The following is a 12,794-nucleotide window of genomic DNA, read 5'->3' on the forward strand; positions in this document are numbered from 1 at the left end:
TCTGAGTTGTCAAACTAACCCTGTGATTGTGTCTATAACAGTCATAGGTGTTTATTCACCTGCATCATCTGACCTGCTATCATTTCAAAAAGCTGGTTTTCAAGGAGTGTGGCTGCCCTGGAGCTGACAACATCTTTAATGCATGCCATCCTCGCATGGGTAAATATTTGTCCTGAAAACTTCTAAGTAGGCAGTACACATGCTGGCAGAAAAGTTACCATGTGGATGGTAAGCACCTAGAAAGCAGGTTATGTTGTATGTTTTATTTACAGCCCCTCTAGAGGAGGCTTTCAGAATGGTATCACACATCATAAAACTCTTATATGGAGTGGTCTTCCCTAGGGGTACAAGCGGTGAATAAAGAATGTTCTTTCAGTCTTTCATTTGCATCTAATAATCTCCCACATTTGCAGGCATGTCTGTGGGTAGAACAATGAAGACCTAGTTTATCATGAAGTTGGAAACAGAGTAGGACTCAGTGCTTTTGTCACAGCAGTACTTATAATTAGATTGCATTCTTTCTGTTTCTCAAGGAGATAGTATACTTTTCTTACATACTTACTTTTACTTCTCAACATTTACCAGAAGGTCTTTTGAAAGTGATAATAAAATAACACGGTCTTTTTAATTTTGCATAGACACAAGTGAATAGAGCCATATGGACTTCAACATATTTTGAGGTTTTTGACTGAGGTGCTGAACATCTGACACCATTCAGAAGTGATAGGTGATGATATTAAATACCTCTCCGCATTCAACACTGTTCTAAGAAGTGCAGAAAGTTTTAAGAAATTACAATGCATCACTTTTGAATGATGTAAAAAAAGAAAAAAAAAAAAAAAAAGTGCACAGTCCGTAAATTATGAGTATTTTTCATGCTAGTTTAATCTATTTCACCTATAGAACTTTCATGTTTTATATGCTGCTATACTCTGCTAATATTTTCCCTGAGAGATTATCAGACTGACTACAGTGGAAGTACTCTGCACAAAGAATAAGTCAGTCATCCCTTTTATAGCATGTAACTATAACAGCATAGAATTTATATCAGTACAACACTAAAACACATTGTGGGTTTTCAGAGCACCATACCAGAAAGTTTTCACCCTCTTCAGATCACCAAAAGCTTACTGTCTACTTTTCAGTTTTAAGCAGAAGGAGTGTGAGTGGCTCTAATGAAAACCTCCTACTGGTGAATGGAAACATTCTTCAAGGCATGTGATACAGTAGCAACATTGTGAGCCTCAGGCACTGCTTAGAAACTCCCCCAGAGCCCGCTTCATTGTTCTGTCTGCATATCTATGTCAGGTGACTTCTGAAAGTTGTCAGAAAGCTCATCCAATTTTTTCACTTTTAAAAATCTTACCAGGCTTCTAGTCTTTAAATAGTTGATATTCCTAAAGTCTGTTTATATTTGTCAGAACTCAGAATCTTAGCAGAAGCAGGACAAAATATGAAATACAAGAGATGAATAGAAAATTATCTGACAGGTCAATGTACAGACAGGAAAAAAAAAAAAAAAACAAAAAAAAAACAGTATGTATTTCTCTTTTAAGTGTAATCATATTCAAGTAGCATGCAGAAGAATCAGTCATGTCTGACCTCTACAGTGATTTGTACTAGGTGTATTGTAGATGCTTAATAAAAAGCAGTCCTGGAGTCATAATGTAAAATTTCTGGATCTTCAGATCTAACTGTAACACAAAGTACCTAACCACAATCAATTTCATGAAAGAATTTATAGCATGGCACATGACGACTCCGGATGTTCCTAATATTATAAGACAGAGTAAATTGTAGTACACTGAAGTTCTTTTATTGCCATGTGTCTATATACTGTATGCAATAGGAGATGAAGATAACTATGGTTTATTAGTGTGGTAATTGGGATTGAATGAGACAGACAGTATAACAGGGAAGCAAATATATATTTGCTCAGAATGCTTCAATGCTTCAGTAACTTTAGTAAATTACCGTACTAACCTCATACAATCTGTTAAATATGTCTTGAGTAGATAATGAGGCTGTATCCTCAGTGCCACAATGTATTTAATGTAAAGCTCTGTAGTTTACAGCTACTGGTTGGAATTATTTCTAAAATCTCTACCAAACAAGTTCCCAAGATATGGACCAGAAGTCACTGTCAATTTAAAGACAGCAAGCTTTTTGGAATATGCTGGTTTTTTTTGTTTTTGTTGTTGTTGTTTGTTTTTCCTTCTATCCAGCTCATAATTTTAATTAAAATATAGCTAAAAATACATCTTAATATTATTCTACCATGGAATTATTTACTGCATTCACTGAATTGTGCCTGTCTTGCAAAAGTCACCTGGTGTTTCCTTGTCCAGACAAAAATGGTAGTATAAGAAGAGCAGATAGTCTTTTCTCCAGGATATACCTTGCAGCCTATGTATTAGTAAAAGAATAGGATTTCTTTTTTCTTCCCACATACAGCAGGAGGAAGTGTTCCAGATAGATTTAGATTTCTCCTTTAAAGATTACAAGAAGTATTTCCAACATTACTCTAATTCAGTGTCTATACATTTTTTTTTTTTTTAACATATTTTCCTCTGCATCCATGAATTGCTTCCCAAATATGTACTAAACTGAGCAAAAGACTATTTAAGTGCATAATTTTAAATGTATATTTTAAATGGATGTTTTAGATAAATTTCTCTAGTAAACTTCATTGGATGGTTTAATACTTCAACTCACTGCATGTTTAATGTTGATCTTGGAAAATGATTAACATCTTCAGTGTTATTTTATACACTTAGGAAATGCATGCTCCCTATCTCTTTGTGCAGACAGGACTTCCTCAGAAGTTATATAAACATAAGGGATAAAACTCCACTGTTATCTGATTCCACAACAAAACTCTTTGGTTTCAGTAGGGCTTTTTTTTTTTTTTTTTTTTTTTTTTTTTTTTTTTTTTTGTCCAGTGCACACAAGATCCAAATAGGATGTAGAGAATATCATTTAATGTATTTGTCATTTAGCAGAAATCTAAATGATGTATGAAATTATGAAGTCAAGTTGAAATATTATTGCTATTGATAGTAGCAGTATATAACATTACTAAAAAAGAAAGCAGCTAGATAATCCACAAAAGCAAGAAAGAAATTGATAAAAAGGGAACTTTTAATATAAATGAGTTATAATTCTGCTCTTTGTTCCAGAAAGAAAAAGAAATAGATTTTTCCAGCTTCAGTTTTTCAGTAACTTAATCTGTGTTATGAAAATTATCTAAATATACTTCAGTATATTTTCTGATGAATTTGCTGAAATGCTCCAAGAACCATTGCATTCAGATTATTACTGACTTCATCCTGTACTTCTTACTCAAAGAAAATCGTATACTGCACGTGTTATTTATGTAACAAACACCCATGATCTGATTGAGCTCCCAGTTGACTGATTATGTGAATTTTGCCAAATAACTTCCTGAAACAATCAGTTTGTTAAAAAAAAAAAAAAAAAAAAAAAGTATGCCCATGGAAGAACAGAATAATAAAATAGTCTGCATATTACAGTCAGTTTCTAGAAAGTGATTCTCAAATGTTTTTTCCATTTTTCATTCATCGACTTGTAAGATAGAAAGAATGCAAAATTATTTTCCAATATGAAAACCATCAATATGAGGATGTAAACACTTGATGCAGTTTTCTAAGACAAACTCAGAAGAAACTCAGAAGAAAAATAAGAAAAGAAAGACTAGAGTATAGATGAATACTGTAACCTGGAGGAGACGATTTTGGATTGTTCAGGTATATTTGTAAATAGAACCATCTGTTTCTTCAAAAACTCTTACACTGGAAATGACCTCAAAATATGAGTGGTAATCACTATAAAAGAGCTGAATTTCTGTTAGGTAACCACCACGTCTTTTTACTTGTTTTGATCATAATGCAGAATATGAATGGAATTGGATAGGATAGCTTAATTGGAAGAGTCCTTAAAAGGTCATCTTATCCAGCTGCCTGACCTTTTCAAGTCTATCCAAAAGTTAAAGAATGTTATTGAAGGCATTGTATAAACGTCTCTTGAACACTGATAGGCATGTGCCAACAACAACTTCTCTGATCATCCTCAAAATAAATTGTGCTTGTTATCCAGTCTTAACATCCCCTGGTGCAGCTTATTGCCATCCCCACTCATCCTACCATCAGTTACCAGGGAGAAGAGATCATTGGCTTCCTCAACACTTACCCTGCCCAGGAAGTTGTTGAGTCAGAATTTAGTTGTTTGTTTGTTTGTTTGTTTCTCTCTCTTTATAAAATGCAAATTCTTTTTAGTATAGGACTGAGATATATTGTATGGTCTTTTTTTTTTTTTTTTTTTTTTTTTTTCTGTTTTCACTCTGTAATATAGATTGATATTCATCAAGATATTCCAAAATAAATTTATAAAGGTAGTTGTTGTCTTGAACACATGCTTAGACTGCAGAAAAATGTGGAATGAATCTGAAAACTTTTGTGCAAGACATATTTTGTCATTTCCATTTCTTTAATTTGCTTCTACACCAAGAAAACAATGATGGACAATCCAAAATGTATGCATTGCAAATCATAATGCCATGTTTTTATTTTCATGAACCTGGAAGAAGCAAAAGGCTCATTTCTGCTAATGCATCCTCATCTTCATTTGCAGATATATTAGGAAGGTTAGGAAAATTCTAAACTTCTAGAAAACAAATATTGTTTTTAGGTCTTAGGAAATTCTCACATTGATTTCAGTATTCATGTGCCCTCCTTCTCCCTCAGAGGAGTCCCAGTATCCATGTTATTAATAAACCCGTGTGGTCCCTCAGTGATAGAGCTGCCTATTTTATGGTTTTTAATTCAATAAATATTATCATTAGGTCATAATTTGAAAAACATTAAATTTATCTTTCCTGTATGAAGACCTCGTATCTGCCATCCTTGAGACTTAGACGGAAATTCCAGTATGGATAATTTTTAGAGCTCTGACATTCAAGTGATCATTAGCAACTAAAAATATAAAATGGCAAAAAAAGCACATTAAAATGGTAATTTTTAGGAATAAATAAGCATGGCTGTTCCAAAATGAATTCAAAAGTTTCAGATTCAGTTTGGTTTACTTTCTTCTGTGGTCCCAGCTGATCACTTTATTGAATGTCATTTGATCCCCCTGAGTCTGAAATTCTTAATTATATTTTCAAGCTTTCTGACATTGTGTTTTTCTTCTTGACATTCACATACTATAAATTTAGCCCCTTAGCAGGATTAATTCCATTTAGCAGACAATTCCTGACAGCCCTAGTAAATTCAGAATGATCAATTCATTCATCAATATGTGTGTGTAATTTCCATTAAGCTTAATAAAATTTGAGTACAGATGTAGTAACTGTAATAACTTTTAAAACTTTAGTGCCTTCCTGTTTGCCAGGAAGTGTTCAACTGTAGACTGAGATGTCTCTTGTGTGTTTGATTTTTATGTGGGATTGTTGATCTGAAAAAAGGGGAAGGATTAAATTTTGCTGGAATAACTTTGCTGAAGTCCCTCCTTCAGCAGGCCTTTTGTGCCTATACCACTCTTTGAGGACAATTCTATAACCTGTGTTGCACAGGGGGACAGAACATGTTCCTGTTCACAAAAATTGCAGGAATTTGCCTGTTGCAGAACAGGTGTGCTGAATCTTGCCACTAACCAGATCAACCTGGAGGGGAGGAGAGTCTCACAACTTGCTTAGAAACATTCTCACATTTACTCTGCAAATGGAAGTTTAAGAGGAAGAGTTGAAGAGAGAAGTATCTAATATCTTCGTATTTTGCCCTAATAGAATTTGATCATGTTTTCAGTTCAAAGCTTAATATATTCAACTTGGATTTCTTGAATTAGGGAGGAGTGAGGAGAAAAATATAAATAAAATGCATATATACATTGTTTAACATATCTTCTAGGGCTAAAAAATACCTGAGGTATTTGTAATAATTTTTGTGTGATAGTCAAGTTAATGACTTTGTAGACCCCAGTTGTGATTCTACTAAAAATAATTGCATGAAGCTTACAACCCATTTCTGTTGCTACTGAATTTAAATATTTTATGCAGTTTTTAAGAATTGATCTTGTTCTGACGTGAAGAAAATGCAATAATCTGTGCTATTTCTTCTACCTCAAGCCACAAGGAATCTTTGTACCATTTTTCAATCTTCCACTTTTCAATCAGTCTTTTTACCACTTCTGAGACACTCATCAATAGACCTGCTGAGTCTTCCAGTTTTATGTTAATTCTCTTATTCTTTATAACAACTTTCAAAACTGTGTTCCCACTTAGGAACAATTTGAGAATGGTTTTGAAACACCAAATTAACAAATGCAGAAGTGTGAAGTGTGAACAATTAAAATCAAACCAATTTCTTGTCCAGTGGAAGACTTAATTGAATGGGCGATGAGCAAATATTTAAACAAACAAACAAATAAACAAATAAATAATTTTTGTTGCACTTGATGGAAGTACCTTGAAAAAATAAATATGGTTTGCAAATTGATCAGATGCTTACTCAGTGAATTTCTTAATCATTTACTCATGTGAATAATAAAGGACAGTGAACACCAAAGTATTGCAGAACCTCAGGATAAAAGTGGTTTGATGTTTTTCATGTCAGAGGTAGAAGCTTTTCTTTTTTCCATGAACATATTGCCCGTTTCTGATAGTAAAATACCTCTATGCTTCTGAACAGAAAATATAGATGCACAAATACGGGAATTTGTAAGATACAAAGCAGGCGGATAATAGAAGAGAGGTAAAAAGTAGTTGTGAAAAGATGTAAGTTTGAACTAGTTCAATGGCATTAGTTAATATTTGACTCTTAGTTCCTCAAAAACTCACCTATCCTAATGATTTCTGAACATCAAAAAGTGTCTGGATGTAAGGAATGGGAATGAGAAGGTGAAGACTGAGGATGACAGAGAAAAGAGATAAATCTCTGTAAGAATATTTATTCTTTCAAAAACAGAGCTAGAGATAAGGACACTTAGCATTCATTGTGAACTTTATTCATTCCATATTTACTACAGACATATTGCCATTACTTCTCTGAAAGCACTTAAAATATAAATGTGTTAAAACTCCATACTGGTGTGGATAAGGGAAGGGAAGATCCAAGGAGGAAATGTTACAGCATTTGGACAGGCTTACAGGGACAGTTTCCCCCAGGATAGAAACTATGTCCTATGCCTTAAACCTCTAGGCCACAGCTCTCCTGAGATATCATGTATTATGTACAGATAATTATTCAAAGTGACCTAAAAGGTAGGCAGTGCACTCCCTCTGAAAGAGTGTGGGTTTGAGTGTCCTAATATCCGGAAGCATTTCTGAAAATCTCATCTTTAAACAGTCTTAACCACCTCATCATACTCACTAAATAACTGTAGATACTTGTTAATAGTGTGGTATTATTAACTGAAATAATTTGTGTTTACTTTGTGGCACCTGTAAAGAAATTATGGCTCTCAGTTTCTCAGCTTTCTCTATATAACACCAGATAAATAATTGTTTTCATGTTTTTCATTGATTGATTGTAATAATCCACGAACAGCTCCCTACCCTCATTATTCTACTGTATCTGGTGATAACTGCTAGGGCAGTCTGTTTAAAGACAGTGGTGGGATGGATGTGGAGGGATGGAAAAGAGAAGTCAGTCTAGTAAAACCCCTAAGCCATCAGGCTAGGATATGGCCACGCTGGCTCAGTTATATCATGGTGAAAACCACGCTCATACTTTAATGTAGCATGCTTTCTGGCTCGTTCTCAGAATGAGAAGAAATTATGGAATGAACACATTTGCATCAGAGGCTCTGCACCCCAGCTCTCTGCAGTCAGGATGGTGCTCAGCCTGCAAAACTAGGACTGCTCGGAGGGCTTGCCTGCTCCCGCCTGGCTCGGATCCCTTAGGCTTGTGCTTAGGGAGCTGCTACCACCTCGGTGTGCGAGAGAGCGGCAGCGAGGAAGGCAGCCAGTAGCCGGTCGCGGGGGTGTCATTGCGCCCCGGGGCCGAGACGGGGGCCGGCTCTTTCAGCACTGCGGACAGCGTCACCGGAGCGCCGGCGGTTCCTGGCTTCCTGCTCTACAGCAACAGCGGAAGACAGGGAGGATCCTGCAGGCCGGAGGGGCGCAGAGGAAGAGGGAGGAGCTGAAGGAAGCAGAAAAAAAAGGGAGGGCAGCGCGAGGGAGAGGATTTTCCCTTCTGATCTGTTTTCGGGCTGGCGGGTGGAGGCTGCTGCGGCTGGTGGTCGCGTTTCCACCTGATAGAAGATGGTGAATACGTGAGGAGAGAGGCTTTCGGCCTGTTTCGCTGCCGCGGGAGTGCCTTTCCTTCCTCTCTCTTCCTCTCCTTTTCCGTGTTCCTGCGTCTGTGTGTTTGGCTCCCCGGCTGCCTGTGCATGCACATCTTGTACATATATCTGAGCAGGGATCTTCTCTCGGCAGCACTGCTCTGCACAGGAAGAAGGGCTCGGCTGCAGCAGCAGCATCAACAGCAGCATCAGCAGCGCCGGCAGCGCCACCAGCTCCGTAATTCTCTCTCCGTTCCCTTCCTCTCCATCTCCCTTTCCCTCTCCCCCCCCCTCCCTTATCTTCCCGCAGCTATTCAGAAATTGCATTTTCTCTTCTACGATATACGTGGCTTCTCTCCCCACCCCCCACCCCCTTAATCGGAGAAGGCACACATACACACACAAACGCAGAGAAACAAGAGAAAGAAAAGTACTGCGAGCTTCTCCCTCTGCTGCAAACACTGAAAGCAAACGGAGACGGGATTTGGCTTCTACCCCAACATAAAGCCCTGCCTCTTTTACTTATTCGCCACCTCCTCCGAGAAAGAGAAGCAAAGAGAGGATCTAAAGTGGAGAAAGGCAGGTATTCTACATCTGGCATTTGGAGCACAGGGAGCCAGGAAGTGAAAGATGGTTGTGGTTGCCCGCGCTGGCTGCAGGGCAGCTGTCTTCCTCTGGATTTTCAGCAGCATCAGTTGCAGAGCCAGGACTTCTCTGCCTGCTCGTAAGTACTCTTCTCTAAGAAGCATTCAAAATTTCAGCTTCGCAATAAGGCAGGGGGGAATTCTCACAATTCTGGGAGGTTGTTTATTTTGTCTCTGATGGTGAATCTTGTGTTTGATTTTCTGCGTATTTGCCTGTGTATGTGTACACCGTGGTTTGATACTGTTCTCAGTGGTCACATTAGACCTTTGTTACAGATGATTTTAATGGTAGCTTGTGTGGAATGTTGAAAGACCTGCTCTGTGATACAGTCTTCATTCTGCAGTGAAGTCAAAGGGGAAGAAGAATTGAATGCTGTTCAAAGTTTGGGGCTGTTTTTGCTTGTTTGCTTTTGTTGTTGTTTGTTTCATTTTGTTTGTTTATTTGTTTTCTCACCTTCCTCAGAAGGTATGCAATTTGCATTTGGAACTACTTCATTTCCACAGTTTTATGAGGGAAAAGAAGAGACGTGAGCAGTTTCCATAACTAGTGTTTTATTAAGGGCCAGTGAGAGAGAATTTATCTCATTTGAAGAGGAAAGAATGATGTTAAGTAGATGGGAAGGAGCTGAGCCTGGGCCACTTTTTCTGTGAATGCGGTTTTGCTTTCCATAATAATATGAGCAGAGATATTTTAGAGGAGAGAAGAAACTGCCCTCCTAGGGAGGTAGAAGTAGAAGAAAAATGTTCTAATGTTTGCTGAAATGCTGAACTTTAGACTGGCAGGATGCAAAACATCTAAACAGGTCCCGGTTCTGCCATCGGTATGAAAAATATCAGTGGATTCTTTGATTTCAATGTGCACTGATGTGTAGTTTCCAGCAAGATATTTGCAGGTAGATGTCAGTGTTTTTAGTTTTGTTTGTTTGTTTGTTTGTTTTCTCTTCAAATCAGGTAAAACATTTGTCATTTGCAAAGTATTTTTGAAATACATACTGAAGTATTACATTTTTGTAGATTCATCAAAAATCTTTACTTCCTTCACTGTTTATAGAGGAAAGAAATGTACTGAAATGTTACAGATGGATGTGTAGGGATTGTGTACATGTGAATGTGGGCTGATTCTACTGTTCAATTAGGGGACTGTCTTAGAATGTAATGTATACTGCATAGGTATATGGCATATACATCCCTTTGCAGGATCATTTAATTTATTTGTTTTCTTGGGGGGTGGGAGGGAGAAATGCAATAATCAGTAGCACTGCTACTTTCTTAGTATGTTCCTATCTGTTATCGTCTGGTATATATTGAAAAAATAAAACCCAATTATTGCTCCAGAATTTCCTGTGCTTAAGTAATTACTTACATGTCAACAGAAAATCTACAGCACTGCCTGCATTGTTTCTTGGTCTGAGAGACTACGGGGATGTTCCTTTTTTTTTTTTTTTTTTTTACCTTTACTTTAGGAAATATTTATTATCCCTAAGATTTACTGCATAGTCTTGACTAGCTACCTAATTTTTCTTCTGTATATTATTTCTTCACATTGTGAAGAAGGTCTGCATAATGAGATTGCACACATACACACAAAAATATGATTTAACTTGTCAAAATTCTGTTCCTGGTAACTAATTTTCTTCATACTGCTTTCCTGTGACAGGATTTTGATATTACTTATTTCTGTGTCTACTTATATCATTCAGTAGCTAATTACTGTAGTTTAATTTGAAAATGACCTACAGGAGGTTATCTGATTATCCAACAAAAAATGTTTAACATTTCAAAGAAAGTAGCTGAGAATCTAATATTAATAGCTACATTACTGAAACAAAAATTCAATTAATAATATAATATATATATATATAATGTTAATTAAAATGTACTTATATACATTTCCATGTTTAAGATATTTTTGGCAGATGTTCAAAGAGTCCTTCATATTAATTCATCTTCCAAAGCACATACAATACCCTCCTTATGTAGTCTATAGCATTAATTTCTGACTCCTGAAAGTGAAATGGAACTAGATTTCTTTAATAGAAACACAAACATATCTTGAAGTAAATGTCAACCTCAACATTTCAGAAAAGAGAATGCACATGCTTAGAATTTTTTTTTTTAAAGATACAGCAATGCTAGGGAAGTGGTACTCCAGTAGGAACTAATGTGCTATGTCACAGTGTTTTGGTGCACCACTTAACTGGTTATTCTGTTGCACACTTTGATATACAAACTGATTACTATGCTGTGTATTCTTCTGCTGTTTGTGACTTGCATGCAATTGATCATGAATGCCATTACTGTTTTCTTTTATTATTTTTTTTCTTGATTAGACAATGCTCAAAGGTGATTTTTTTTTTTTTTAAATTATATCTTCTGTTTGTTTGTTTATTCTTTTGTTTCCAGTTGATTTTGAACATCGTATTGATAATTCTTCTGAAAGACTTAAGACTGCTGTACAACTTATTTCCTTATTTCCTGTATTGCAATTTATTTTTTTGAGTTTGTAGTAATTAACCAAAGGAAGTTCATTATTAGAACATATATAAGATTCGAGGTGTACACTGAAATATTAATCTCTAGATATGAGCTTACAGCTCATGATTTTCTTAGTCTATTTGCGCTGACAGAGAAAATGCTGGTTTTCGGAAAGAAAAGAATTTGACGTAACTTATGATAATGCATCTCAAATTTTTCTTGAATTTGCAATGTCAGTAAGTCTATAACTGTTGTTAAAATGATGTCTCTGAGTACTTTTCTCTCTTGGCTAAGAATGTGAAAATTTTGTAAGCTCTGAATATCATTTAGTTTTTTAAGAGAAACTGAATGTTGAAAGTCCATTTTTAAGTACAATCGACATACAGTACAATATCACACATAGTCAGATCTTACTTTAGATTTCATCGTTACGATTTTCATGCTTCAGTAATAATTTCTTTTTGTTGTTCTTGTTTGTTTTTGGAATAAGCATAGAGGAATCCCATGACTTCTGAAACCAAGGATAATGAACAGCTCAACCAGGAGAGGTCATCACAAGATAAAAAGGAGTATTGAAAATAAATTTTGTAGACTTTTACATGGCTTAAACCAGAAAGGATAAGAATAAGGCTATGGGTAGACTGACTTCCACTTGTACCCTTCTACTCTTAAAGAACATGTCAAAGAGATTCAACACTGGATTCCCTGACTACCTATGAAATTATAAAAAATATTTCTTTCACAGCTAAGTTTTTTGGTTGTTTCTTTTGTTTTGTTTTCCTTTCTTTTTTTTTTTTTTTCTTTTTTTTTTTTTTTTTTTGTGTGTGTGTGTGTATGTGTGCATTGTCTATTTATATTTAATGTAGAACTAATCAACACAGAACAACTAAAACTCACTCACAGTTCTGATACTTCAGTGCATTTGCAGTAGGTCCCCGAAAAACTGTTGAAGTTCAACCACACCTTACAATAATTGATGTAGAAATTGAATGATGGACAAGTATATTGAATCAATAAGATTCGTGGAAAAGCAAAAATATGCATAATTTAGCTTTGAATTCATGTCACTCAGATTTTCCTTATTTAGTAATTGCTTGGGTTAATTAGGAAAAAAACTAGGAAAAATACTAAACGCGATGTGATGTCCCTTCTGGAAGAGCAGTGTATAGCACTGGAACAGTGGTTTAGAAATCCTGAAATATTTAGAATTAGTTCCAGTTCGTGGTGTTCAAATGAATGGAGAAAGTGTGGGTAGGGGCCAAATATTTAGATATAGTTTTTTTCTAGATAATTTTTTAGTCATTATGTGAAATAATGTGAAATCTAGTGAATTCCATTTTGAGTTTTTGTTACACCTGAATAACAGGTTTTAGTTTA

At 35.8% G+C, this 12,794-nt stretch overlaps 1 protein-coding gene across 1 annotated transcript in view; it reads left to right on the forward strand.

Annotated features, from left to right (window-relative positions):
• The first annotated feature begins 8,022 nt into the window (after window positions 1-8,022).
• CNTNAP2 (contactin associated protein 2) overlaps window positions 8,023-12,794 on the forward strand; it is a 758,846-nt gene continuing 754,074 nt past the window's right edge. The window contains exon 1 of the mRNA XM_090136789.1: window positions 8,023-9,022. Within this exon, the coding sequence (XP_089992915.1) occupies window positions 8,929-9,022 (94 nt within the window). The 5' untranslated portion in view covers window positions 8,023-8,928. The remainder of the gene's footprint in view (window positions 9,023-12,794) is intronic.

Source organism: Phasianus colchicus, chromosome 3, assembly GCF_987193195.1.
Source record: "Phasianus colchicus chromosome 3, bPhaCol1.hap1.1, whole genome shotgun sequence".
Classification (NCBI taxonomy): domain Eukaryota; kingdom Metazoa; phylum Chordata; class Aves; order Galliformes; family Phasianidae; genus Phasianus; species Phasianus colchicus.